The sequence below is a fragment of the Aedes albopictus genome, chromosome 2 (assembly GCF_035046485.1).
Source record: "Aedes albopictus strain Foshan chromosome 2, AalbF5, whole genome shotgun sequence".
NCBI classification, from domain to species: domain Eukaryota; kingdom Metazoa; phylum Arthropoda; class Insecta; order Diptera; family Culicidae; genus Aedes; species Aedes albopictus.
Genome location: NC_085137.1, coordinates 456,538,427 through 456,564,201, shown reverse-complemented (window position 1 = coordinate 456,564,201; position 25,775 = coordinate 456,538,427). Strand labels below are relative to the sequence as shown.

Genomic DNA, 25,775 nt, shown 5'->3' with positions numbered 1-25,775 from the left:
CTGAAGTACCACACATGATTTTCTGGAAGAAGAATTTCGGGAGATATCATAGAAGTAATTTCTATAGATATCCTAGAATCAGGAATGCAGGGGGTATCTTAAGAGAAGATCCTCTAACAAATGCCTGGAGAAATACCTAAAGTTCTTCTTGAAAGAATCGGTGGAAGTATACTGGAGCAATCTCTGATGGAATCGCAGAAGCAACTTCTAGAGGAATCTCAGAAAGACTTCCCGACAGTATTGCAGCAAGTTTGTATGCCCCAGGAGAAATCCCTAGAAGTATTTCTAAAGGAGTCTTAATGGATATTGCTTGAAGAATTCCAGCTGGAAATCATGGAGGAAGGTCAATAGAAGTTCTTTGAGAAATCCTCTATGGAATTTCTGGATGAACCTCTGGAGGAAGTCTTGGATAATTCCTTGAAGAAATCTCTGGAGTAATCATCGAAGGGATTTTCAGAAAAATACCAGGAAGATTTTTCGGAAGAATTTTTGGAAGAACTTCCCTAATAGAATTCCTGAAGGTAGCACAGTGAGAATTTTTGAAAGAGTTCTAAGAGAAATTGCTGGAAGAAACGCAGCAGGAGTTACTTGAGGAATCCTAGCCACAATTGGGTTTTAAATTTTGAAAAATGTATCGATTTTTTAAATATTGGCCGAAGCTTTCTATCTGCTAAGACGTCATTGGACTGAGCTCCGCGTATGGAATATTACCTCCTATCACGTTGAGCAAATTTAATTTGCTACAGTTTAAAGCAAGTTATGGTGCAAGTTGCATACCGTGAGAATACCTTCAAGGTAGACTTCTCTAAATTTGTGAAACGTCCAAGTTTTGAGGAAGTTCACAGTTTTGTTTTTCGAGCTGTTGGACTGCAACAATGGCAAGTGAAACGACTGCAGATGAGCCACATACATCACTGTGTGTATGTCAAATGTGTAGATCTGCCTACAGCTCTGCAAGTAGTTGACCAACACAACGATCGTAACGAATTGGAAGTCGACGGAATACGTTACAAAGTCTGTCTGGCAATGGATGATCAACGCAGAGAGGTAAAGATACACGACCTCTCCGAAAATGTGACGAATGACGATATTGCTGCATACCTTCAACGGTACGGAGAAGTGCATAACGTAAAATAATGTGTATGGGGGGAAAATTTTGCCGGCAGCGGAATCTATTCTGGAGTGCGTGTGGCAACAATGACACTCAAAGAACACATCAACTCATTTGTCACCATCAAAACAGAACAAACAAAAAAATTAATTGGCGAAAGAGCACCTTTTTCTGAGCCACTATGTTTTTTCCGAAATTTGGAACTTCATTTTGACATCTTTGATCAATTTCTAAGAAAATTTTTATATCACATTTTGACAGCTGGGCAACAGCTTGACAACTCCGCCCAGTACAAAACGGAACGACGGGTGATTCGACAAACCGTCTCCAAACAAACTTCAATTGCATTTTTGAATAGGTCACCGGGCTACAAAATTCAAGAAAATTTGGATTTCGGCTCAGTTTGGCGTGTAGTGTAGATTCAGAATATGGGATATAATTCCTCCCCTAAAAACCAATTCCCGGAGGAAGGCCAATATAAGCGAGGAATTTGTGGAAAAAATCTCTGAATAAAATCTTGATAGGAATTCTTGGAAGAATCACCGGAGGAACTTCTGGAAGGATCCCAGGAAGATTGTCTTGAATAATCCCACCAGGAATTCATGAAGGAATCCCAATATAGAAATTTTTAGATGAATCCCTAGGAGAATTCCGAGAAGTATCATAGTATCATAGTACCATAGATACTTCCAAAGAAAACCTAGGAGAAATCTCTTCAGAAATTTCTAGTATGTACAGTAGGCCGTCCCTTATTTTGCAAAATTTAGAAATGTTATAAGTTCGTTAATGGAAAATGATCGTTTTAGCTAAAAAATGATCGTGTCAAAATTTGAAATCCGTATCTCAAGGCTAAGTGGTCCCTCAAGGGGCCTAAAGTTGTCAAAAATTGTATGGGACCAAAAAAACATGAATTTTTTTTCGACAAAACAAATACGCTATTCCACTAAAACCGGTGATTTTAGGACCCTCAAGGGCCAAAAATGTGCTTAGATTTGCGATATCTCTACTCGTTTCTAAGATATTGTCAAAAAAACACTGAAAAATCAGCATTTTTGACAATTTTTTTAGATTCCGAAGGAAACTTATCCTATTTTGTTCAATTACTCAAAAACGAGTAGAGATATCGCAAATCTAAGCACTTTTTTGGCCCTTAAGGGTCCTAAAATCACCGGTTTTAGTAGAATAGCGTATTTTTTTCGTCAAAAAAAATTTCATGTTTTTTGGTCCCATACAATTTTTAACAACTTTAGGCCCCTTGAGGGACCACTTAGCCTTGAGATACCGGCTTCAAATTTTGACACGATCATTTTTTAGCTAAAACGATCATTTTCCACTAACGAACTTTTAACATTTCCAATTTTTGCAAAATAAGGGACGGCCTAATGTACAGCCCTATCAGGACTGCCTGGAGAAAGCTAAGGGAAGTTTATTGAAGGAATATCGGGATGAATCCTTAAAGGAAGCCAAGAGAAATCATTGTATAAATGGATAGAGTTATTGCTGGAGCAATGCATTGATAGGTCTGTTGATTGTCCCTACCAATATCCAAAACGCCAAAACGTATAACTGGTATAAGTAATTCCGGGTGTGCTTAAGTTTTGTACAAATGTGTCATTCATAAATATTGGAATTATTGTGTGAAGCTTTAACTTTTAGGTGACTGCCAAGGAAAAATTCTAAGGGGTGCCAAATTTGTTCTAGGGTGTGCCAGGCACCCCTGGAACCCCCCCTAGCTACGCCAATGCGACGCACCAAAATCCGAATTTTCAACTCGAACGTGAAATCTGTGCTGCTATACGCCAGTGAAACCTGGTGTGTATCAGTGGAGAACACTCAACGGCTGCAGGTCTTCATCAATAGATGCCTGCGGTATATAATTCGTGCATGGTGGCCTCACAACTGGATCTCCAACGTGGAGCTCCATCGTCGATGTCATCAAAAGCCGATAGCGACAGAAATTCGGGAGCGAAATGGCGGAAACGAAATCTGCAAGCAAGCGTTAGATTGGAATCCAGCAGGACATCGCAGCAGAGGCAGACCCAGGGGCTCATGGCGGCGCAGCCTCAACAACGAAATCAAGCAAGTCGACAGAAATTTGACCTGGCCACAGGTCAAGGCGATGCGATGGCTGGCAATCGCCCAGGATGGGAATCTTTCAATTCGGCCCTCTGCACCAACGTGGGTGCCCAGGACTGAAAGTAGTAGTAAGTAACTACTAGCGGAGAATCAATTTCTAGTCTCGCACTCATTTTCTGACCTTACTGGAAGAAAAATATGTTAGCATATTTTTTAAAAATTTGATGTTTGATTGTCGTTTAACTTTTGAGCGCTACTGTATTGATCTATCGTACTGATTCCGGAGAGCTACTTTAGCTGTGAGGGTGCATACGATATTTTGAAACACTATCGAATATGTAGGATTTTTGAAATCATTGAATTCTAATTCATGTTAATCCAATTATGTGACAAGTTATTAACTTTTTACAAAATAATTACATGCGAAGTACAGCCAAGTTTGTGATAGCATATGATATAAATGACAAATACTCACTTTTTGGAAGACATAATTCTCGTTGCTCACTTCCGGTTAATTTGGGGAGGCCACCGCTGATAAAAACAAAACACTTTCAACTACTACAGTCGTCGCTGCAGCCGACTGTTACCTCCTCTTCTATCGCACTGTTTTTTTTTGTCTTCTATTCGGGAGCGATTCGCACCAGAGCCAGTTGCGTATTTTTTTTTTTCTCGTGTTCACATTCACAGACGAAACGAAAACAAACCCCCGAAAAAGCACTAGATCTCTTATTTTCTGGTTGGTGGAATTCCACTGTCAAACCAACATCATAATAACAATCACACCATCATCATCGGTCTGGCCGCAGCATAGCATATTTGGGGACTCTGCTGGCTGTGTGCAAGGGAAAAAGGGAGAAACACATTAATATTTTATGCACCACTACTACATCTGCCGCGGCCGACGACGACCACACGCCTGCTGCATGTTGCACTAGAGTAATCCGAGCTTAAATTAGATGTAATGAACTGATTTTTTGGGATTTGAAAAACACGATAACCTTTTAGACATTTGTATGAATCCGATTGTATCTGCGAGTTGTAAATAGTCACTTTTCACGCCTAGTTCTGAAGTTCTTCGTTTGATTAACGGGAGAAACACATGAAATACAGTGCCGCCGGGACACACATATGTATAGATAACACTTTATTTAAACAGTTGGTTGAATTCTTCACACAAGTTCTGAGATCACAGAAAACAGCACTTCCCGTAAACCAAATGATCCCAAATTTTCATAGGATCATGTTAAGTGTGAACCAATCATTTCAAAAAAGAAAGTTTCAAATTACTTGATTTTCTTTTTTTTTTGGATCACTCTAGTGTTGCACTTTCGTTCTTGTATGACTACTAAATTGCACTAAATGGATGACAGAACAAATCTTCCCTAGATTTGATTTCAATTTCCCCGTCGAAAAAATTCGTCTATACACTTGATTCACAACAAAACGATTCAAGTCTCGTTTCGTTCTTCACAGTATCCAAATAACCACCTCCACCGTGCGGATGAAGAACATCTACCGTCCGTGTTCTCCGCGCATCTGACGTTCGACTTCAAGGCCAATTTGAATAAATTATGGAAAACAAACATTGCTGGCACCGCGATGAAGATGATAATATGTAGTCATCATAATCATCATCGTCATCGTGATCCATTCGCGATGAGTTTGTAGATCCGCAGCAGTCGAAGTCATGGCCTATCGGCGGCGAGTACTTCCTCGATACGGTATCGGGAAGCTGTAGATCTACCTGAGATGATCAGTGCAGGCCAAATGATTCTAAAGACAACGCACAGACCTTGTCCGTGTTCTTCGACCTACTGACAATCACGGGTAGCACCACCGACCACACAGTTATCCAGCCCCAACAAGCAGGCACTTCCAAGTTCACTTTTCGCCGCAAACTAATGCTGAAATACGTAAAACGAGAATCATCAGGCACACTAAACTATAGGCAAACACAACCCGAAGGAAGGATGAAAGAAACGCGACGGATAACACACGGTCCCAGCAGAGAGTGGATGGAAGTAGTGGATGAGAAGATATTGAAATGTATGCGCTCTGTGGTTGTTGTACTGGCACTGACGGACTGGATAGGTACTATCGCAAAGAAGCGAACCGATGTAGAACATACGGTTGTCTGTCGTTACTAGCCGCTGTCGACGCGAGGGTAGGTGGACCTGTCGTTGACGATGCACAGTGGTCCACGAACCAAATTTACGAGGAAAGATGCATTCAGCGCCTTCAAATGAGTTTTTAGACAAACATGGTCTTCTACAAAGGCCCTCTTTCCAATTTGCATGAAAATAAGGGTGGTCCATATTTTCAAAGAAATATGAAACCAAACTATTTTTGCAAGAATAACTATATACATTCTTCGGGAAAGTTGTGAATCTATCAATTTTGCTGAAGACAGCTTTAAAATTGACCGATCTAGAGGTATTTTTTATGTGTCAAGTTTCTCGTCAAAGTTTTATTTATTTTTATTTATTTATTTATTGTGATTACCTCCATCTGACAAAATGTCTTAATGAAGCTTAAAAATCAAAAAAAAAAAAAAATGCCTCATATCGTACAATCAGTGCTGCAATTTTTCGACAGGCCTTTATGATAGCGATATTTTGCTTTTTTTCATTTTCTCCGTTTTGTTTTTCCTGTCAATGTTGCTTTCCGATCAGCAACACGGGAGCGGAATGAAATAGGTACTCGCACTCGCACGCAGCGTGCTGAAAGCGAGAGCTCACAGGGCTAAATTCCCATTCAATTTTCTGTATTTGAGTGTTTTCACCCGTGGTAGCGTATAGGGCACTCACTCTCACAAGCTACCGCTTGAGACGAATGGCCTGTCAGAATGAGTAGTGTGTGGATGATTGGGAATTGACCTTGTTGGGTTGCTCACGAATGGAGCTCTCGGACTCTGTCAGTTCTCACATCGACGAACTGAAAACGACCGCCGCAGTCATTCATTTTCGGCTGAAAAACAGGCACTGACACTGATACAGGGGATGGCCAAAATGTTTGGGATAGGCAACTTTTTTTCTCCCACAAAAAAATTCAACATGCTTTAACTTTTCATAGAGTGTATCAAAAAATCTCAAATTTTGACTGTTTGTCAACCCATTATATGTGCATCATTGGTACAAATTTGGGCTCGATTGATTAATCTTTCGCAAAGTTAGAACTGTTCGCGTAAAACACTATTTTTCAGACAACTCATTTTTGAGCTGTCATATCTCAGAAACCAGTTAACCAAATTGAATGAAATTTTGAACGTACACTAACAATATGTTAATGCTTCACAAACTATTAAAACATAGACACTATTTAAACGTTAAAAAAAGTTATCATGGATTGACACTTTTTGGATTTTTCTAGAAAAAAATAAATTTTTTCCCAACAATGTCAATAAATTTTAGTGTTGATATCCAAAGATTTTCCACTTCTGTTCTTAAATTATCTCTATTCAGATGTATTAGAGCCTATTTAGATTGAAGGAAGAACACATTTAATAATTTTTGTGTGGTATTGTAAATTTGACTTATATTCCTCAATATGGGTAAAAATTTCAACCCAGTAGGGTAAGTGTACCAATTATGGCTACAGTACCAATCATTCGCCATAGATGATTTTCACCCTTTAACGATATATATCAAGAATAATAAAAATGTGAACAACAGATCACGTTCACAAAAGATGGTTGCACACATTTAAAGTCCACATTTTGCTCAAATTATGGTAGAAATAAATCATTTTCCTTAAAATTTCGGCTTCCTTGCACCCTTTTTCGCCATAGTGTACCAATTATGGCTAATCCCATAAGAAATGCATGCAAATAGTGCGAAAAGGAACCGAAGTTAAAAAATGTAGCCATAACTGGTACATGGTTCCTATCATTGGCACAAGCTGTAATAAATACTAAAAGTAGTTTTGGCTCCGTTTTTATATTTTTCCTGTAAAGTATGGAAACAAAACTATCTTTTAACATATTGGTGACATTCGTTGGTCTTCTCGTTATTTTTGTACAAATAGTTTTCCTTAGGTAGTGCCATAGTTGGTACAGGCACCCTATAACTTGATTCGCTGTGAGAAAATATTACATTTTATAACGTCGTATTAAGTATCAATATATTGTTGATAAACGTTAAAAAAATCATTCAATTCGGTTCACTGGTTTCCGAGATATGACAGTTCAAAAACTAGTTGTCTATAAAATAGTGTTTTACCCGAACGGTTCTAACTTAGCGAAATATTATTCAATCGAGCCCAAATTTGTACCAATGATGCACATATAATAGGTTGATAAACTGTCAAAATTTGAGATTTTTTGATGCACTCTATGAAAAGTTACAGCATGTTGAATTTTTTGTGGGGAGAAAAAAAGTTGCCTATCCCAAACATTTTGGCCATCCCCTGTATTTTGCAGGACTGCGTACAATTAAATCATATAAATCAGTGTACAATTCACGGTGTGCCAAAAACCGTTATTAACAAATAAAAATGTCCACCCAAGTGGCACCCGGCATTCGAAAGATACCCAAGTAACCACGGTGCTGAAGCCTTATTGCATGCAAATATAAGGTGTATTTAGGGCAATCATTACTTTATATGCAAACTTAAGGCTGATTTAAAGTGGAAATGGGCAATTATAGAATCAAATTAAGATTATACTGGTATAATCTTAATTCAGTCGCATAATTGCCAATTCCACTTTGAATCAACCTTAAGTGTTCATGTACAGTAATGATTGCTCTAAATACACCTTATATTTGCATGCAATAAGGCTTCACCACCGTGGTTACTTGGGTATGCTATTCTAGTATCTCCTCTGAAAATTTGAAAATCTTTCATCGAGGGAAACTAAAGTTTTTGTGATTTGAAGATTTTGAGCCATTTCTATAGGATTTTCTTATATGAGTATATGTATATGCACGCACGGTGTGCCTGATACCACTATTAACAAATAAAAATGTACTTCAAACTCACATCCGGCGTTCGAAAGATATACTATTCTAGTATCTTCTCCGAAAATTTGAAAATGTTTTATCGAGGGAAACCAAAGTTTTTACTGTTTGAAGATTTTCCTCTATTTTCATAGAATAAGTTCATATATGGTAATATTGTCATAGGATGTTTCATTGGCTCTTCAAATCATAAACAAATACATATTAATAAGTTTCACAAACACCATTCCGAAGATACAACATTCAAACAACTTTTCTAAAAATTTGACAACATTTCATTGAAACGCTCGCAAATTACAGTGGTTTGAAAATATCATATCATATCTTAATAAAGTGTAATGAAAATGTGGTAACTTCATAGAATATTATTTCAATTTCTCGTGTTAATCGTTCCTCGTAATGAATTTATATTTTGTAAGTGATACTATTACAAAACTCAGTAAGTGTTTTTAACGTGTTTATAGATAAAGCGGTAGTATGCATATCTCCAATGAAATTGAAATTGAAAGCTTAAAATTGTTGTTACTGATGATCATTCAAATGTAAAATTTCTAAATTCACGGAAGAGACGATAGTAACATGACGCATAAAAGCTGGGTAGTAAAACGATTAGCATTTAGGTTTACTCTAAAAGCTTCACTATCTTAAACATTATACTAACGATTGACAAAGCTTCCTAGGAATACCAAAACATTGGGCTGTTAATTCAGTTTAACCAACATGTTTAACTCTCGTTTCACCATGAAACGTTTTCAAATTCACCGACAAGATACCAATATATTTATAACGTGCTTAAAAACAAAAAAAAAAAACGGTGCCAAACACTTAGAAAGTTTATGTAATCAAAGCTCACGGCGTGCCACATTTTTATTTGTATTCGAGTAGCAGGTAGAACTATGAAATATTAAACTACGGTAATTGACATTCCTCTCAATCAAATGTTGCCAAATGTGGAGCGGACCTGGTGTGATGGTTAGAACACTTGACTATCACGCCGAAGACCTGGGATCGAATCCCACTCCCGACAAACTCACAAAATTTGAGTTCTTTCTTCGGAAGGGAAGTAATGCGTGGGTCCCGAGATGAACTAGCCTAGGGCTAAAAATCTCGTTAATACAGATAAAACAAAATGTTGTCAAATTTTCAGAGAAGTTGCTTGAATATTTATTGTACTTTTGGAATTTGTGAAACTCATGACGCCGTTTAACACTAGTTCGCGTCTTGGGATGAGAAAAAAAAATAGGGGTTTGGGACCCTAGAAACTCTAATGCGTATATCAGTTGAACACCCCAAGTTCTCAATTCAAACTTCGGTCTTTAACTGTGAAGTCCAATATTTTTTCGAAAATTCTTTCACTATGATACTTCTAGGGTTCCAAAACCCTGTTCTTTTTTTTCTCATCTCATAATACGATTTTTTTTTAATTTTGTTTAGCAGTGTTATTATTTGTTTAAGATATGAAGAACACCGCATATCATATATGAGCTAATTCTATGAAAATATAGGGAAATCTTCAAACAGTGAAAACTTTGGTTTCCCTCGTTAAGGACAAGGTATTTGGAGTACATTGCTCAAAATTTCTAGAGCACCGTTTTTTGGAACCGTTGAACGGATTTGGATGAAAATGCATCACGCTGTTGACAACCACTGAACAATTAGCGTGATGCATTTTCATCCAAATCCGTTCAACGGTTCTAAAAAACGGTGCTCTAGAAGTTTTGAGCTATGTACTCCAAATACCTTGTCCTTAAAACATTTTCAAATTTTCGGAGGAGATACTAGAATAGTATATCTTTCGAACGTCGGGTGTGAGTTTGGAGCACATTTTTGTTTGTTAATAGAAGTATCAGGCACACCGTGCGTGCATATATACTCATATAAGAAAATCCTATAGAAATGGCTCAAAATCTTCAAATCACAAAAACTTTAGTTTCCCTCGATGAAAGATTTTCAAATTTTCAGAGGAGATACTAGAATAGTATATCTTTCGAATGCCGGGTGCCACTTGGGTGGACATTTTTATTTGTTAATAACGGTTTTTGGCACACCGTGCAATTAAATCATATAAATATGCGTACAATTAATCATATAAATCAGCCAAATTTTTGGAGAAATCCGTGGAGTAATTTCTTGGAAAATTTCTCGGAGTAATTTGTTGAGTAATTTCCAGAGGAATTTATTGAGGAATTCTCTAATCTATTTCTGGATTAATTTCCAGTGCAATTTCCCGACAAACTTCTGGAAGAATTCCTGGATAATTTCTGGGCGGTAACCGGAGGAATTTGTGCAGGAACTCTAGGAGGAATGTCCGAGGAATTCTTGGAGAAATTGCTGAGAAATCCTCAAAGGAAATTTTGAAAAATCCCCGGAGGAATTTTTAAAGGAATTCCTGGAGGAGTTTCTGGAGGACCTCACGGAGATGTTTCTTGAAGAATTTCCAGAGTAATTACTTGATTAATTTCCGAAGCAATTTCTAAATGGATCTCCATATGAATTCCTAAAATCCCCATACAAATTTCTGGAATGCCTGAAGGACTTCTGACGAATTTTTCGAAAGAATTGCTGGAGAAATTCTTGAAGGAGCTTTGGAGGAATACCCGAAGAAACGTCTGGAGGAATTCACAAAAGAATATCAGGAGGAATATCCGAAAAAAAAGTTCTAAAGAAATTTCTGGAGGAATGTCTGAAGGAATTTACAGAGATATTTCTGAAGAAATTTCTGGAGGAATGTCTGAAGGAATTTACAGAGATATTTCTGAAGAAATTTCCAGAGGAACTTCTGGAGGAGTTCCCGAAGTAATTTCTGGAATTATTCCCACAGGAATTTCTTGAGGAATTCCAGAAGAAATTTACGAAGGAATTTTTGGAGAAATATCCGTAGAAATTTTTGGAGGAATTCCTAAAGAACTTTCTCGATTCCCTGAAGATTTTCTGGAAAAAAATCTGAATTAATTGCAGGAACAATTTCTGGAGAAATTACCGGAGGAGTTTCTGGAGGCGTTCCCAGAACAAATTCTGGTGGAATTCTCAGAGATTTTTTTGGGGGAATTCCTAGATAAATTCACGAAGGAATTTCAGGATTAATTCCCGGAAGAGTTTATGGAGGATTTTTCGAAGAATATCTGGAGGAATTTTCTAGAAGAATCTCTGTTCGAATTCCCGTCAGAATTTATTGACAAATTTCCGCAAGAAATTTTGGATTAATTCTTGGAAGGATTTTTGGAGGTTTTTGTGAAGAATTTTTTTATGAATTCTTGGATGAATTTCAGGAGCATTTTCCGTAGGAATGCAGTAAGGATTTTCTAGAGGAATTTCTATGGAAATTTTGACCCACAGAATGAGTAAGCTTTCTCTATGCTTACAGAAATTTCGACATTTCCCGGGCAGAGTTCAAGTACTGACGATCAAAATGTGATATTGGTTTGTTTGAGATAAGAGGTAAAAGTACTGAAAATAATAGCAAAAATTTGTTCTTGAACCATCTAACCAATAGCAAAATATGCTATTTGAAGATCAATCAAATAGCTCACTGCTATTGGTTAGATCTTACCAAGAGCTAAATGTGCTATGATGATGATGTTCCAGGAGTAATATTGAGATATTATTTTCAGTACTTTTACCTCTTATCTCAAACAAACAAATATCACTTTTTGTTCTCCATATCAAAATATGCAATTAAAGAGCTTTTTTCCTCTGCTCGGTTTGGTTACAGAGATATCTTTCGAAGTGTACTTAGGATTTTTTCAGGATTTCTACAGGAGTTTCTTCAGAAACTAGTCAAAGAATTTCCTCAGAGATTCCTCCAGGAGATCCATCAGAAAATTCTCTAGAATTCCAACAAGGTATTTCTACTGAAGTTCTGTAGGGATCCTAAAAAGATCCTTCAGGGGTCACCCTGGGAGTTTCATCAAGGGTTCTTACAGGAATTCCTTCTAGCATCCCTCCTAAAATTGCTTCAGGGATTCCTCTTGGAATTACTTCGGAATACCTCATGTAATTTTTCAGAGATTCTTACAGGAGTTCTTTCAAGGATTGCTCCAGAAGAACCTTCGAGGATCTTTACAAGAGTTCGATCAGGTGTTCATTGGGAATTCCTTCAGAAACACCCTGAACTATTTCAACAAAACTTCGCTCAGGTGTCCTTCCAGAAGTCCCTTCAGAGGCTTTCAGAAGGATTCTTAAATGTCTCCTGGAGATCCATCAAGAATTTTGTAAGAACCTTTTAAAGGAATTCCTGCTGGAGGTCTTCAGAAATTAGAGTTCTTGCAGGGATTCATTCTGAAGTGCTTTTAGAAATTCCAGCAGGAGTTCTTACAGAAATTAGCCCAGGAGCTCCTTCAGAGATTCCTCCAGGAGTTTCAGGGGCTCTTGCGGGTGTTTCTTCAGTGATTCCTCCTCCATTTCAGGGATTGCTACAGGAGTTCTCTCAGCGAATCTTATAGAAGAATCCAAAGACACCGAAGAAATTCCTTCGGGAATTTCCTCTGCAATTCATGCAGAGATTTATCCTGCATTATCTTCGGGGATTCCAACTGGACTTTCTTGGGGGGTTCCCCTGAACTTGCTTCGAGGATTTCTCTTGAACAACTTCGGGGATTCCTCTATATATTCTTCCGGAGATTCCTCCTACACTTCATTCCGGAGTTTCTACTGGAATTCCTTCGGGATTTCACCTGGACATCCTTCATGGATTTCTTATGAAATTCTTACGGGAATTCCTCCTGAATTTTTTTCGGGGTTTCCTCCTGGAATTTCATTGATGATTTCTATTAGAATTTCTTCGGAGATTCCTTCTGGATTTACTTCAGGGATTCCTCATGGATTTCCTCCTGGAATTCCTTCGGTGATTTTTCCTACTATTTCTTAGGGGATTCCTCCTGGATTTCTCTTGAAATTCCTTCGGGGATTCCTCCTAGAGTTCCTACGGGGATTCCTCTTGGAATTCCTTCGGAGATTCCTCCTAGACTTCCTATGGGGATCCCCCTGGATTTCCTTGAAGGATTCCTCCTGGAATTCATCGAGGACTCCTCCTGGAATTCTTTCGGGGATTCCTCTTGGAATTGCTTTGGTAATTCCTCTTAGAATTTCTTCGAAGATTTCTTTCCTGGAATTTCTCCGAGGATTCCTCATGGAATTCCTCAGGGAATTCCTTATGAAATTCCTCCGAGGATTCTTCCGAGGATTCCTCCTAGAATTCCTTCGAGGTTGTCTTCTGAGAATCCATCAGATATTTCATCTGGATATTTTTCGTTGATTCCTCCTAGAAACACTTTGAGCATTCTTTCTCGAATTCCTAGGAATTCTTTTGGGGATTCTTGCTGGAATTGCTTTGTGTATTATAGCTGGAACTCCTTTGGAATCCGTGCTGGATTTTTTCGGGATTTCCTCTTGGAATTCCTGCGGTGATACCTCCTAGAATTATTTCAGGGGTTTGTCATGAAATTTATACGAGGATTCCTCCAGGAACTTCTTCGAGAATTCCTCCTTAAATGCCTTCACGGATTCCTTTTAAAATTCCTTCGGGGATTCCTCATGAAATTTATCCAGGTGTTCCGTATGGAATTCCTTCGAAGATTCTTCCTGTATATTTTCGATGGCTCCTCTTAGAAACCTTTTAGGGATTTCTTCTCAAATTTCATTTATTTTTTTTAATTCCTTTGGGGATTCTTCCAGGACTTACTTCGTGGATTCCTCCTGAAATTCTTTCGTGGATTATTCTTGACATTCCGTCGTGGATTCCTCCTGGGATTGCTTCGGGATATCCTTCTTGAATTTCTTCGGGGATTTCTCTCACAATTCCTTCGGAAATTCCTCCTGGAATTTGGGGATTCTTCTTAGAGTTCCTTCGGAGATTCCTTTTGAATTTCTTCTCCAGGACTTCCTATGGGGTTTCTTCTTGTAATTCCTTCAGGGTTTCCTTTTAAAAAACCTTTGAGGATTTCGCTTGGAATTCATTCGGAGATTCTTCTTAGAATTGCTTCGGTGGTTCCTCCTGGTATTCCTTCAGGGATTTCTCCTGGAATTCTTTCGAAGGTTCTTCCTAGAATTCTTTCGGAGATTCTTTTTAAAATCCTTTGGGGATTCCTTATGGAATTCCTTCGTGGATTCCCGCTGGAATTCCTTAGGGGATTCCTTTTAAAATTTCTTCGGGGATTCCTTCTGATATTCCGTCGGAGATTTTACCTTTGATGATTCCTCTTCCAATTTTTTCGGATATTCTTCCTGAAATTGTATCTAGAGTTCTTTCGGGGATTCCTTCTACAATTCCTTCGAGGATTCCTCCTAAAATTCCTTTGGGGATTTCTCTTGATATTCCGTCGAGGATTCCTCCATAAATTCCTTTGGGGATTTCTCTTGATATTCCGTCGGGGATTCCTTCTTAAATTCCTTTGGGATTCCCTCTTGGAATTCCTTTGGAGATTCTTCTTCGATTTTCTTCGGAGACTGCTCCTGGAGTTCCTTCGGGGATTCCTCCTAGAAATGTTTGGGGGTTTCCTCCTGCCTGGTTCTGCCTTGATTTCCTTCAAAAATTTCTTCTGGTCCAGAAGTTCTTGGTTTCTTTCGTGGATTCCTCCCACAGTTCCTTCAGGAATTCCTTCTAGAAATTCTTCAGGGGTTTCTCCTGGGGGGTTCTTCGAGGATTCCTTCGAGGATTCCTCTTGAAATTCCTTCGAGAGTTTCCCTTGATATTCCGTCGGGGATTCCTTCTGGAATTCCTTCGGGACTGGACTTGGAATTCCTTTGGTCAATCCTCTACGAATTTCTTCGGAGATTCCTGCTGAAATTCCTTCGGGGATCCCTACCGGAATTCTTCTTAGTGTTCCTTCGCGGATTCTTCCCAGAATATCTTCGAGGATTCCTCGTGAAATTCTTTCGGCAGTTCCTCCCACAATTCTCTCAGGGATTTCTCTTGAAATTCCTTCAGAGATTCGTCCTGCATATTTTTCGTTCATTCCTCCTAAAAATCCTTCTCGGATTCCTTTAGAAATTCCCGCTAGAATTCCTTCGGGGATTTCTCCTGGAATTCCTGCTTGAATTCTTTTGGGGAATCCTTCGGGAACTCTTTCGATGATTCTCTTTGGATTTCCTTCTGAAATTCCTCGAAAATCAAGGATTTCTCCAGAAGTTTCTGCAGGGACCTTTCCAAGAAAGATTTTTAAACCACCAGAGATTCCTGCAGAAGGTCCTTCAGGGTTAAATACAGCAGTTCCTGTAGAGATAAGCCCAGAATTTTCTTCATGGATTCCTCCAGGAGTTTCTTTAAGACTCCTTCTGGAATACCTTCTGAGATTCCTCCCTGAAATCATTCGGGGATTCCTCAGTGTAAATAATGCGACCTTATTATCAAATGTGATAGCTTCTGAAGGTTCGAAGAAAACAAAACAAAAACTGCAGCAAAACCGATATTTTATTGCCCTTTATTTGAAATGAAGTAATGCAACATGCACTACACTAAGGATGCAGGTAATGTCGTGGCAGGGACGGACCCGAACAGAAATCAAAAGAGGTATTCATTTAAACGTGATAGTTTATGTCATCAATGGTCATGAAAAAGCTCAGGCTAAAAATTCATAAGCGTAATGACAACTTTTTTGCTTTGCCAATGTTTACATTATGGTCAAATTTTGGTCACGCCGATTCACGCCGCCGCCGCCAAAAATGGCCCTCACGCCGCCGCCGAGCAAAATATAGTCGGCGCACAGGTCTATGTGGGTACAGGACAAAAAACTGAATTCAAAGTTGCGATATCACAGTAGAGAATTTCAACCAATTTGGGAAATAACATCAGAATCTAGAGAAACTGTAGAGACATAATTCTTTTCATATTGTTTTTCTTATGAAGATATAAGATCAGTTCAACAAAATCGCATGACCTTTTCTTCGCAAACATTCGTGATATCTGCTGGCATTCCATTAAAAAACTTTTGACTTGTTGGAAAAATTTGCATAAATTTGCGACTTTCAATATATTTCGTAGTTTTGAATAGTTTATTAAAACAGAAACTACTTCGAAGCTGCAAAAGATACCGTTTGACAGAAGCTTCGATGGAAATAAATTTAAGAGAAATAAAAAATGGTCTTAAAGTAAATTACAACTACCATACAGATAGGCATCCGCGAAATGCGCGACTTAAATCAGACAAATTCGCGAAAATCGCGACCAAATTTCAAGGATCCGCGAAATCCGCGTCGTGGCACATAAATCCGCGACAAATCCGCGAAAATCGCGATTTTCGCGAAAATCGCGAAATCCGCAACTGTTGTAACAGCCCTGCAAATGGGGCACGTTCGATGTAGTACTAGATTTGTGGTAATGAGCAGAATTTTAGTATGGTGAGAAGGTCAATTCTCCGTTTCTGCAATAAAATGGTACAAAAAGCGTGGGTTCCTTGCCTAATTTGATGCTGTTTGAGCAAAACTTTGGATAACTATGTTGTTTATGTTGCAAGAAATGGAGAAAACAACAACACTGTTGCCCAAAATTTTGCTCAAACAGCATCAAATTAGGCAAGGAATCATAATGCCCACGCTTTTTGCACCATTTCATTGCAGAAACAGAGAATTGACCATCTCACCATATTGTCGCGCTTATCTTTTATTAGAGTCCTGCGGCGGTCGTACGCTCGCAAGGCATACCGCCGCATGACAGTCGCAAGGCAAAACAAAAGAAAAAGTGTTCCCGCCAAAAACAAAAGCACGTGGGTTTCGCGAAGTGACAGATGTTTTTGAATGTATTTGTGACGAACGGCAAGAGTAGCTCAGTGGAATGAGTGTTCTTGCTGTCAAACCCCATATAGTGGAATTATATACTTTTAAATCTGGTGACGCTGTTATGATTAGTGACTGTCGCGCTTATATCAGAAGCCAGAGGCAGATAATCGTCATATTCTGATTTTTCTTGAGAGGCATAATACTAAAATTCAGCTCATTACTACAAATCTAGTACTTCGCCGATCTGTCCTATAGCTGAAATGTTTCCCGTGCACAAAAAGGGTAGCAAGCGTGACGTAAATAACTACCGAGGAATAACTTCATTAAGCGCTGTTTCGAAGCTTTTTGAGCTGGTGGTTATGGACTCCTTAAATTCCCACTGCAAACAGTACTTGAGCGCTGATCCACACGGATTCACTGCTGGACGTTCTACAACTACGAACCTGCTGTGTCTTACATCATACATCACCAATGGCATGAATGCTCAGGCTCAAACGGACGTAATTTACACTGATTTAACTGCTGCATTCGATAAGCTGAATCACGACATCGCAATCGCAAAACTTGATAGATTAGGGATTAGCGATAATCTCCTTCGGTGGTTCCGTACACATCTTACTGGTCGTCAACTGGTGGTAACTATAAGTGACATTCGCTCAGATAGTTTTCGTGCAACTTCCGGTATACCGCAGGGCAGCCATCTTGGCCCCGTTCTTTTTCTTCTATACTTCAACGATGTTCATCACACTATTCGAGGACCAAGATTATCGTTCGCAGACGATCTTAAGCTATTTCTGCGGGTCTGTTCAATTGCCGACTGCAGATTCCTTCAAGCTCAGATCGATGCCTTCACGAACTGGTGCATACTTAATCGGCTATCGGTGAATCCAGCGAAGTGCTCGGTTATTTCTTTCTCCAGAAAGAAGCGGACAATAATCTACAGCTACAATTTGCTAGGAACGCCTATACAACGAGTACATTGTATCAAGGATTTGGGGGTGCTGCTGGATGCAAAACTGTCATACTCGCAACATATTTCATACGCTGTTGACAAAGCGTCACGAACTCTCGGCTTTGGCTGCGAAGAAGTTTACCGATGTCTATTGCCTCAAGTCGCTGTATTGTGCTTTGGTGCGATCAACACTACCCAACTAACCAGTAAGCATTTGAAATAGCACTCCTTCAGCATTATAGTTGCCTTTACGACAAGGCTTTCAATGCTAATTAGCCGTATATACGCCTTTAGTGCTACTCCACCAATGAGGTACAGATATAGGTGGCGCAGATAAACATTGCGAACCACTAGTTGTCTCTTTTGTTCTACCGCTGATCTTATGCAACTCATTTAGTGACGTCACTAATTGAGTTGCATAAGATCAACGGTAGAATAAAAGAGACAACTAGTGGTTCGCAATGTTTATCTGCGCCACCTTTATCTGTACCTCATTGCTACTCCACAGCAGGTTTTGGCAAAATAACGGGCTGTCTAAGTGCTACCCCTTCAGGAACGTCGTGACAAAATGTCAAAGAAGTGTAACGCCAGTAACGCCTCGTCGAACAAAACAAAACAAAAATAGATTTACGTCTGCTTCTCGGTCTCTCAGCCCCTGCTTCTCCGCTTCTTCATCCTTCCACACTCCAGCTGGTGCTAGGTAGTACTTTTTGCTTGTTTTAGTAGTGATTTGGGTTCGAACTTAGGATCCGAAGATACTGAAATATATTTACTTCTCAATCTGCTGCTACTGCTCCACGATGCTACAGCTGTGTCGATGTCGTGCGTTGAATTTATCCCCAATATAAAGAATGCTTGGAAAACAGCTTCAGTTCGAACACCCAAAACTAGTTTTCAAAAAGATATTCCATTGTGTGTAGAGCATTTTCATTTCTTTTTCGATCTGTAGCATATGTATTTCTTTTCCCCTTTCGAATAATCTTATGATCCGCCCTAGGATCCGCCAAACCATCCACCTATTCAGCATCAGCGCACATTTTCCGACGAAATCATAATAAGTCATGTTTGATGGCCAAGCTCCATCAAACCCTGCAGCAATGTTTGCCTTGGAAAACGAAGAAGCAAATCAGATGCACAAATTTGTAAACAGAAGCATAGGTCCTGTAAAAGAGAGACAACATGTGCTGTGAAACGCATAACATATTTCCCATCCTCCTTGCTCTTAGCATTTAAAGAGCAGTTGGGAAGCATTCTGATTGCTTCCGAACAAAAACACCTCAAGCAGTTGAAATGCTAATTTACAGCCTAAAGCTTTTGAGCAGCACAGCTTATGCTATTTCAAGGCAGTTATGCATTCGAACTGCTTATGTAGGGCAGCAAGCATCTCAAATGCATAATACGGGCTGCTGTACGGCTTATTTAAATGCTTGGTGGTTACCTGGGTAGAATACTGTTCTGCAGTCTGGAGCCCAAACTACAAAATGGGAGCGACCGCATTGAGAAAATACAACGGCGCTTTCTCCGTTTCGCGTTGCGTAGGTTGCCTTGGAGGGATCCAATTGGTCTACCGAGATACGAAGATCGCTGCAGATTGATCGACCTTGACCCTCTGCGGATTCGCCGGGACGTATGTAGAGCACTGACCGTCGCAGATATTTTCCAAGGGAGAATTGAGTGTCAGGCTTTGCTGGAGCAACTAGAAATCGATGTTCAACCTCGACTGCTGCGCAATAATGCTATGTTTAGGATTCCTTTTCGTCGAAACAATTATGGTTTGAGCAACGCCATGACTGGACTACAGCGTTTGTTCAATAGAGTAGCGGCTGTATTTGATTACCAAGAGAGGCGCTTCGTCGCAATTTTAGAACTTTTTTCTCAAATAAAACTTGATTTGTAAGATACGTGTCGATTTGTGTTTGTAATAAGTGTTTGTAATAAGGTTGATAGTTTTAAATTGTACTGTTTTTGTTATAATTTTAAGTTAGACATCTTTGGGACTTTGTATAGTCTGTTAATGAGTAATAATAATAAAGATAATCGTGACAATGGTGTTGAAAAAATCTTTTTGTAAACTATGTGAAATAATTCTAGGGATATATCATGAGTGCAATTATATTATTGCATTTATGATTTGATATGAAACGAAAAACTCTACATTTAACGATTTTTCATTTTTCTTGCGCTAATAACAAAAACAGTTATCAATTTGCTATCATTGATAGCAGGAATTGTTTTCAATTTGCTGCCACAGGAACATTTTTCTGTTCTCATTTTTGAAACGACAACAACCTGAGTTATCGAAATTTGCAATATCACAACATTAAAATTTGTTTTCAATTTGCCATCAGACTTTGCTCGGGTAGAGGGTTTCGTGGTGCAACAGGGAGTTTCAGGGACCCCAGGTGCGCTCCAGAAGTGTTCAAGTGGTTTCAGAGGCGTTCAATAGAGTATTTCAGGGGTGTTGCTGGAAGCTTCATTGGGCTTTTGAATCGTCAGAGGGTTTCGGGGACGTTCCATGGAGTTTCAGCGAGTTTCAGGAGGTTTCGGGAGCGTACCGGGCTTTTCAAGGGTTTTAGGGAGCCCTGGGCGTCCTAGAGGTGTTCGAGGGGGTTTCAGGAGCGTTCCAAGGGGTTTCAAGGGGTTTTTGGAGCGTTGAAGGGAGTTTCATGGATGTTCCAGAGGATTTCAAAGGTCCAGGGGCGTTTCAGGGATGTTCCTAGGGTTTAAAGGGGCCCTATGAGGTTTTAGGGACGTTTCAGGGATGTGCTGGGAGGTTTAAGAGAGTCTCATGGCATTCCAGAGGTGTTCCAAGAGGATTTGTGGGGTTTTGGGGACTTCACAGGGTGTTCCAACGAGTTTCAAGGGATTTCAGGAGCGTTGCAGGAGTTTTCAATGGATTACAAGGGCGTTCTAGTGAGTTTTTGGAGTGTTCCAAGGTTCCGGGTTTCAGGGGGTTTCAGAAGCGTTCTAGGGATTTTCGAGGGATTTGGGGAACGTTCCAGGGAGTTTCAGAGATGTTTCACATTGTGCGAAGAATCAGCAGTGAGTGAAAGCTCACGAATGAAAAGTAATTAAAAAAGTGGGCGTTTTAGTTGAATTCCATGGGGTTTCAGCGGGTTTCAGGCAGGGGAAAACACTTAATAAATTAATTAGAGGGTTTGAGTTTTCGGCAAAGTTGTTGGCCTTGTCAAGGACTGACAAGTGATGCATCATTTGGTTCCAAATTTCACCAATCTAGCGTAGAGTCAAGCACAGTGCCAGGCACAAAGACAAGCACAGAGTGAGTGCATACGACAGAGCGCGAGAGACAGGAGACCTCCAGCGCACGGCAAAGTAAGTGTGCAAAACACAACCGATTGCACGTACTCGCCTCCTTCTAGGTTGGTGTGCTATCTTGTAATAGCCTGTGTGGCTCGAAAAGAGTTTTGCGTCGTGGTGTTTCAGAGGCATTCCATGAAGTTTCAGGGGTGTTCCAGGAGATTTCAGGGGGTCCCAGAGGCAATCCAGGGGTGTTACAGGGGGGTTAACTTCGTTCCGGGGTTTTCCAACGGGTGGCAGGAACGTTCCAAGCGTTTTCAAGGTGTTTCAGGGGTGTTCGGAGAGGTTCAATGGGGTACCAGGGCGTTCTAAAAGTGTGGTGTTTCAGGGGATTTCACGGCGTTCGCAGGGGCGTTCCACGCGGTTTCAGGGGCGTTCCAGATGTTTTTATGGGGTTTCAAGGGTGTAGCTGAACCCCTGAATAGCCTTAAAACCCCTCTGAAAACTAATAAAACTTCTTAGAAAGCCCTCTAAATTCTTCCTGAATTCCCTGGAAACCCCTCCGGAGCCCTGGTGGGATTCCGCGTCCATTTCTCCGGTAATTTCAGATAAATTTCTGGATAAAGTTGAAATATCTGTAACTATTGGCTATTTCTCGTCTAATATGACGGGAATCAGCGCATATGACGAAGTAGATTTCTACCCTATCGTCTTAACAAAAATAACAGAATGAAGAGTTTGTCAGAATCCTAATTCAACCATATCATGGAGAAAAACCTAATAGAATTCTGAAAGGTGATTATGCAGACTGAAAAGAGCATATGAGGTTTTTTTTCGCAGAATACTTTGACATTAAACAACTGCTGAATGTATTTCATATTAAATGCTCCTGAATGTTTCCAAAAGATTTTTTTTAGATTCACAACTGCAAAACCCCTGAAGGGTTCGCCAATGAAATTTTTGACGGGGAATATCCTGTATGTGGAAATTTGCTGGAGGAACTCTCGAAGAATCCTTTGAGAATCCCTAGAGAAATTACCAGACAAATTTCTGCAGGAATCCCTAAAGCATTCCACGTAGGAATCCTTAGAGGAATATCCGAAGGATTCTTTGTAAGAATCTCTGGAGAAATTCTTGTAGGAATTCCTCAGTATTTTTTTTTCAGAAATTTCTGATGAGTTTCTGGGAATTGTCTTGACAAAAAATCATGGATATATTTTTGAAAAAAAAAACTCAATGTCTTGGAATAAGTTCAGATGGAAATCTGAAATGCAATTAAAAAGCGGAATAAGTGAGTAATTTTGTAAGATTTTCTGAAAATGTTTGATAATGTTTTGGCATAACTGCTGAAGGCATTTCAAGTAAAGGTTTCTAGAATATTGTTGAATCATACCTCGGCGATTCTCCAATGAATTCCTGGAGATATTACAGATGTTTCTTTAGTACTTTATTCATTGATAAAATTAACGCTCAATTTCATACGCTCTACTATAGCTCACCCTACCCTAGCAGCTAAGATTCAGGGAAACAAAAACGGAAAAAGTCGGCAGCACGAATGCCACACGAAAGCCTATGGATTTATATGTATGATCCTGTTATTGTTGCAGCAGTGGGGGCGAATAAAGGTAGATAGACAAGACATATGCGCGAGGAGCAATATAGCACACTTTCAGCTCAACCCCGTGTGAGTATGACGACGGTGGTGCTAATGAAAATGGAAGTGTCTCGCAAACACGGTGTACACGGTGGTGGTAAGCAAGCGCCCCACTCCACTTAACCCTCTAATACCCAAATTTTTGATTTTGATCTAAATATCACTTTTCGTCATCTAAAATCGATTTAAACATGTTTTGGAAGATGATTCTTTTTAATTCTCGATTTCGTGAATTTCAGTTTTTGATTTTTCTAATTTTTATTTTTGAACATCCCCACACTTTTATATTTTTCCTGGAAGCCTATTTGGGGTACGGATTTTTTGGGATGAAAACATTTTGAAATTTTGTGATTATTGTTGAAATATTATTTTTTTAAATTTTTTTCATATAAAATTTTATTTTCCGTGTAATTTTAAGGCAAATAATTTTAGAGAGTATTCGATCCCCTTAAACTATTAAACAAGGATAGAATGGTTCGGGAAAAATTTCAAATATGTTAATTGTAGCGATTCAATACAAAATAAACAATGACTTCTAAAAGGTGTCCAAAACATCAATTTTTCAATGATTTTTAAAAAATGTAAATACGCTTTAAAATACACTAAAAACCATTTTGAGATATACAAAACAGTCCTAAATATCAGCCAAAAATATAAAAATTTTGATTTCCCGCAAAACACAAATTACAAAAATGCTCAAACTATACCCCGTCTAAAGGCGGGGTTGGGTATTAGAGGGTTAAGGAGCTGAGGGCCGATGGCGACGGCGACGACGACTCCTTTTTCGACGCGCTGCATAACCTTTTCCAGAATCATCGCCGAAGAGTGCTCACCACCCGCTCTCCCTTCGAGTTGCAAGGTGATGGTCGTCTTGATAGCACTCCAAACGAAGAAGAAAACGAAGGAAACATTCACGCACAAAGCAGGCTACGCCTGAAGAATGCAATTACAACAAAGAATGCCGAAATTCTTAGAATTTCAGCTTGTTTCAATCTAGTACGACAACTCGAAATAGAAACACTCGCGAATCTAAACTAGAAGAACATTCCACAATTTTCCGGAATAAAAAAAAAACAGATATAAATCTCACACTACACACAGAGGAGAGATGTCGCCGCGGGTTATTGACAACAACGTTGCGAACTCGCGGCCGATTTTTGCAGACTGGACGAATCGAGTGAATGAACGGGGTATGATACCCAATACCATCCCACTTTGCGAAAATATAGAAAGGCACTGACAGATGGGACGACTGCCCGCCGCCGGTTATCGTCTAGTTGTGTGAGTGTTTGTAGTTGTGTGTGTATGTTTTGACATTTGCAACTAGATGTCTAAACTTTGAAAAGAAGGTATGCCATATATTCCGAATGGCTGCATACTGTTGTCGGACATGTTGGATTTTAGGGGTGTGTGAATCGCCTCGGATTGGATTTGGATTGGATTTGTGTTGGATTCGGATTGAATTTATATTGGATTTTGTTAAGATTTTGATTAGATTTTGATTAGATTTGGGTTTGGATTTGCATTGGATTTGGATTGGATTTGAATTGGATTTTGATTGGGTTTGGATTTGGATGTGGATTTGGATTGGATTTGGATTGGATTTGGATTGAATTTGGATTGGATTTGGATTGGATTTGGATTGGATTTGGATTGGATTTGGATTGAATTTGAATTGGATTTGGATTGGATTTGGATTGGATTTGGATTGGATTTTGATTGGATTTGGATTGGATTTGGATTGGATTTGGATTGGATTTGGATTGGATTTGGATTGGATTTGGATTGAATTTGGATTGGATTTGGATTGGATTTGGATTGGATTTGGATTGGATTTGGATTGAATTTGGATTGGATTTGGATTGGATTTGGATTGGATTTAGATTGGATTTGGATTGGATTTGGATTGGATTGGATTTGGATTGGATTTGGATTGGATTTGGATTGGATTTGGATTGGATTTGGATTAGATTTGGACTGGATTTGGACTGGATTTGGATTGGATTTGGATTGGATTTGGATTGGATTTGGATTGGATTTGGATTGGATTTGGATTGGATTTGGATTGGATTTGGATTGGATTTGGATTGGATTTGGATTGGATTTGGATTGGATTTGGATTGGATTTGGATTGGATTTGGATTGGATTTGGATTGGATTTGGATTGGATTTGGATTGGATTTGGATTGGATTTGGATTGGATTTGGATTGGATTTGGATTGGATTTGGATTGGATTTGGATTGGATTTGGATTGGATTTGGATTGGATTTGGATTGGATTTGGATTGGATTTGGATTGGATTTGGATTGGATTTGGATTGGATTTGGATTGGATTAGGATTGGATTAGGATTGGATTTGGATTGGATTTGGATTGGATTTGATTTGGATTGGATTTGGATTGGATTTGGATTGGATTTGGATTGGATTCGGATTGGATTTGGATTGGATTTGGATTGGATTTGGATTGGATTTGGATTGGATTTGGATTGGATTTGGATTGGATTTGGATTGGATTTGGATTGGATTTGGATTGGATTTGATTTGTATTGGATTTGGATTGGATTTGGATTGGATTTGATTTGGATTGGATTTGGATTGGATTTGGATTGGATTTGGATTGGATTCGGATTGGATTTGGATTGGATTTGGATTGGATTTGGATTGGATTTGGATTGGATTTGGATTGGATTTGGATTGGATTTGGATTGGATTTGGATTGGATTTGATTTGTATTGGATTTGGATTGGATTTGGATTGGATTTGATTTGGATTGGATTTGGATTTGGATTTGGATTGGATTTGGATTGGATTTGGATTGGATTTGGATTGGATTTGGATTGGATTTGGATTGGATTTGGATTGGATTTGATTTGTATTGGATTTGGATTGGATTTGGATTGGATTTGATTTGGATTGGATTTGGATTGGATTTGGATTGGATTTGGATTGGATTTGGATTGGATTTGGATTGGATTTGGATTGGATTTGGATTGGATTTGGATTGGATTTGGATTGGATTTGGATTGGATTTGGATTGGATTTGGATTGGATTTGG

General features: G+C 39.2%; 1 protein-coding gene across 6 annotated transcripts in view; it reads right to left on the bottom strand.

Annotated features, from left to right (window-relative positions):
- LOC109418980 (serine/threonine-protein kinase 3) overlaps positions 1-23,947 on the bottom strand; it is a 111,946-nt gene extending 87,999 nt beyond the window's left edge. The window contains exons 1-2 of one of the 6 annotated variants that reach the window (XM_029877701.2): positions 23,809-23,947; positions 3,663-4,019 (exon numbers count right to left, since the gene is read on the bottom strand). In XM_029877701.2, the coding sequence (XP_029733561.1) occupies positions 3,663-3,676 (14 nt within the window). In that variant the 5' untranslated portion in view covers positions 3,677-4,019; positions 23,809-23,947. Of the gene's footprint in view, positions 1-3,662; positions 4,020-4,931; positions 5,141-23,808 lie in introns of those variants that run through there. The other 5 variants (XM_029877707.2, XM_029877703.2, XM_029877705.2 and 2 more) reach the window with 5 other exon arrangements.
- Positions 23,948-25,775: the final 1,828 nt, after the last annotated feature.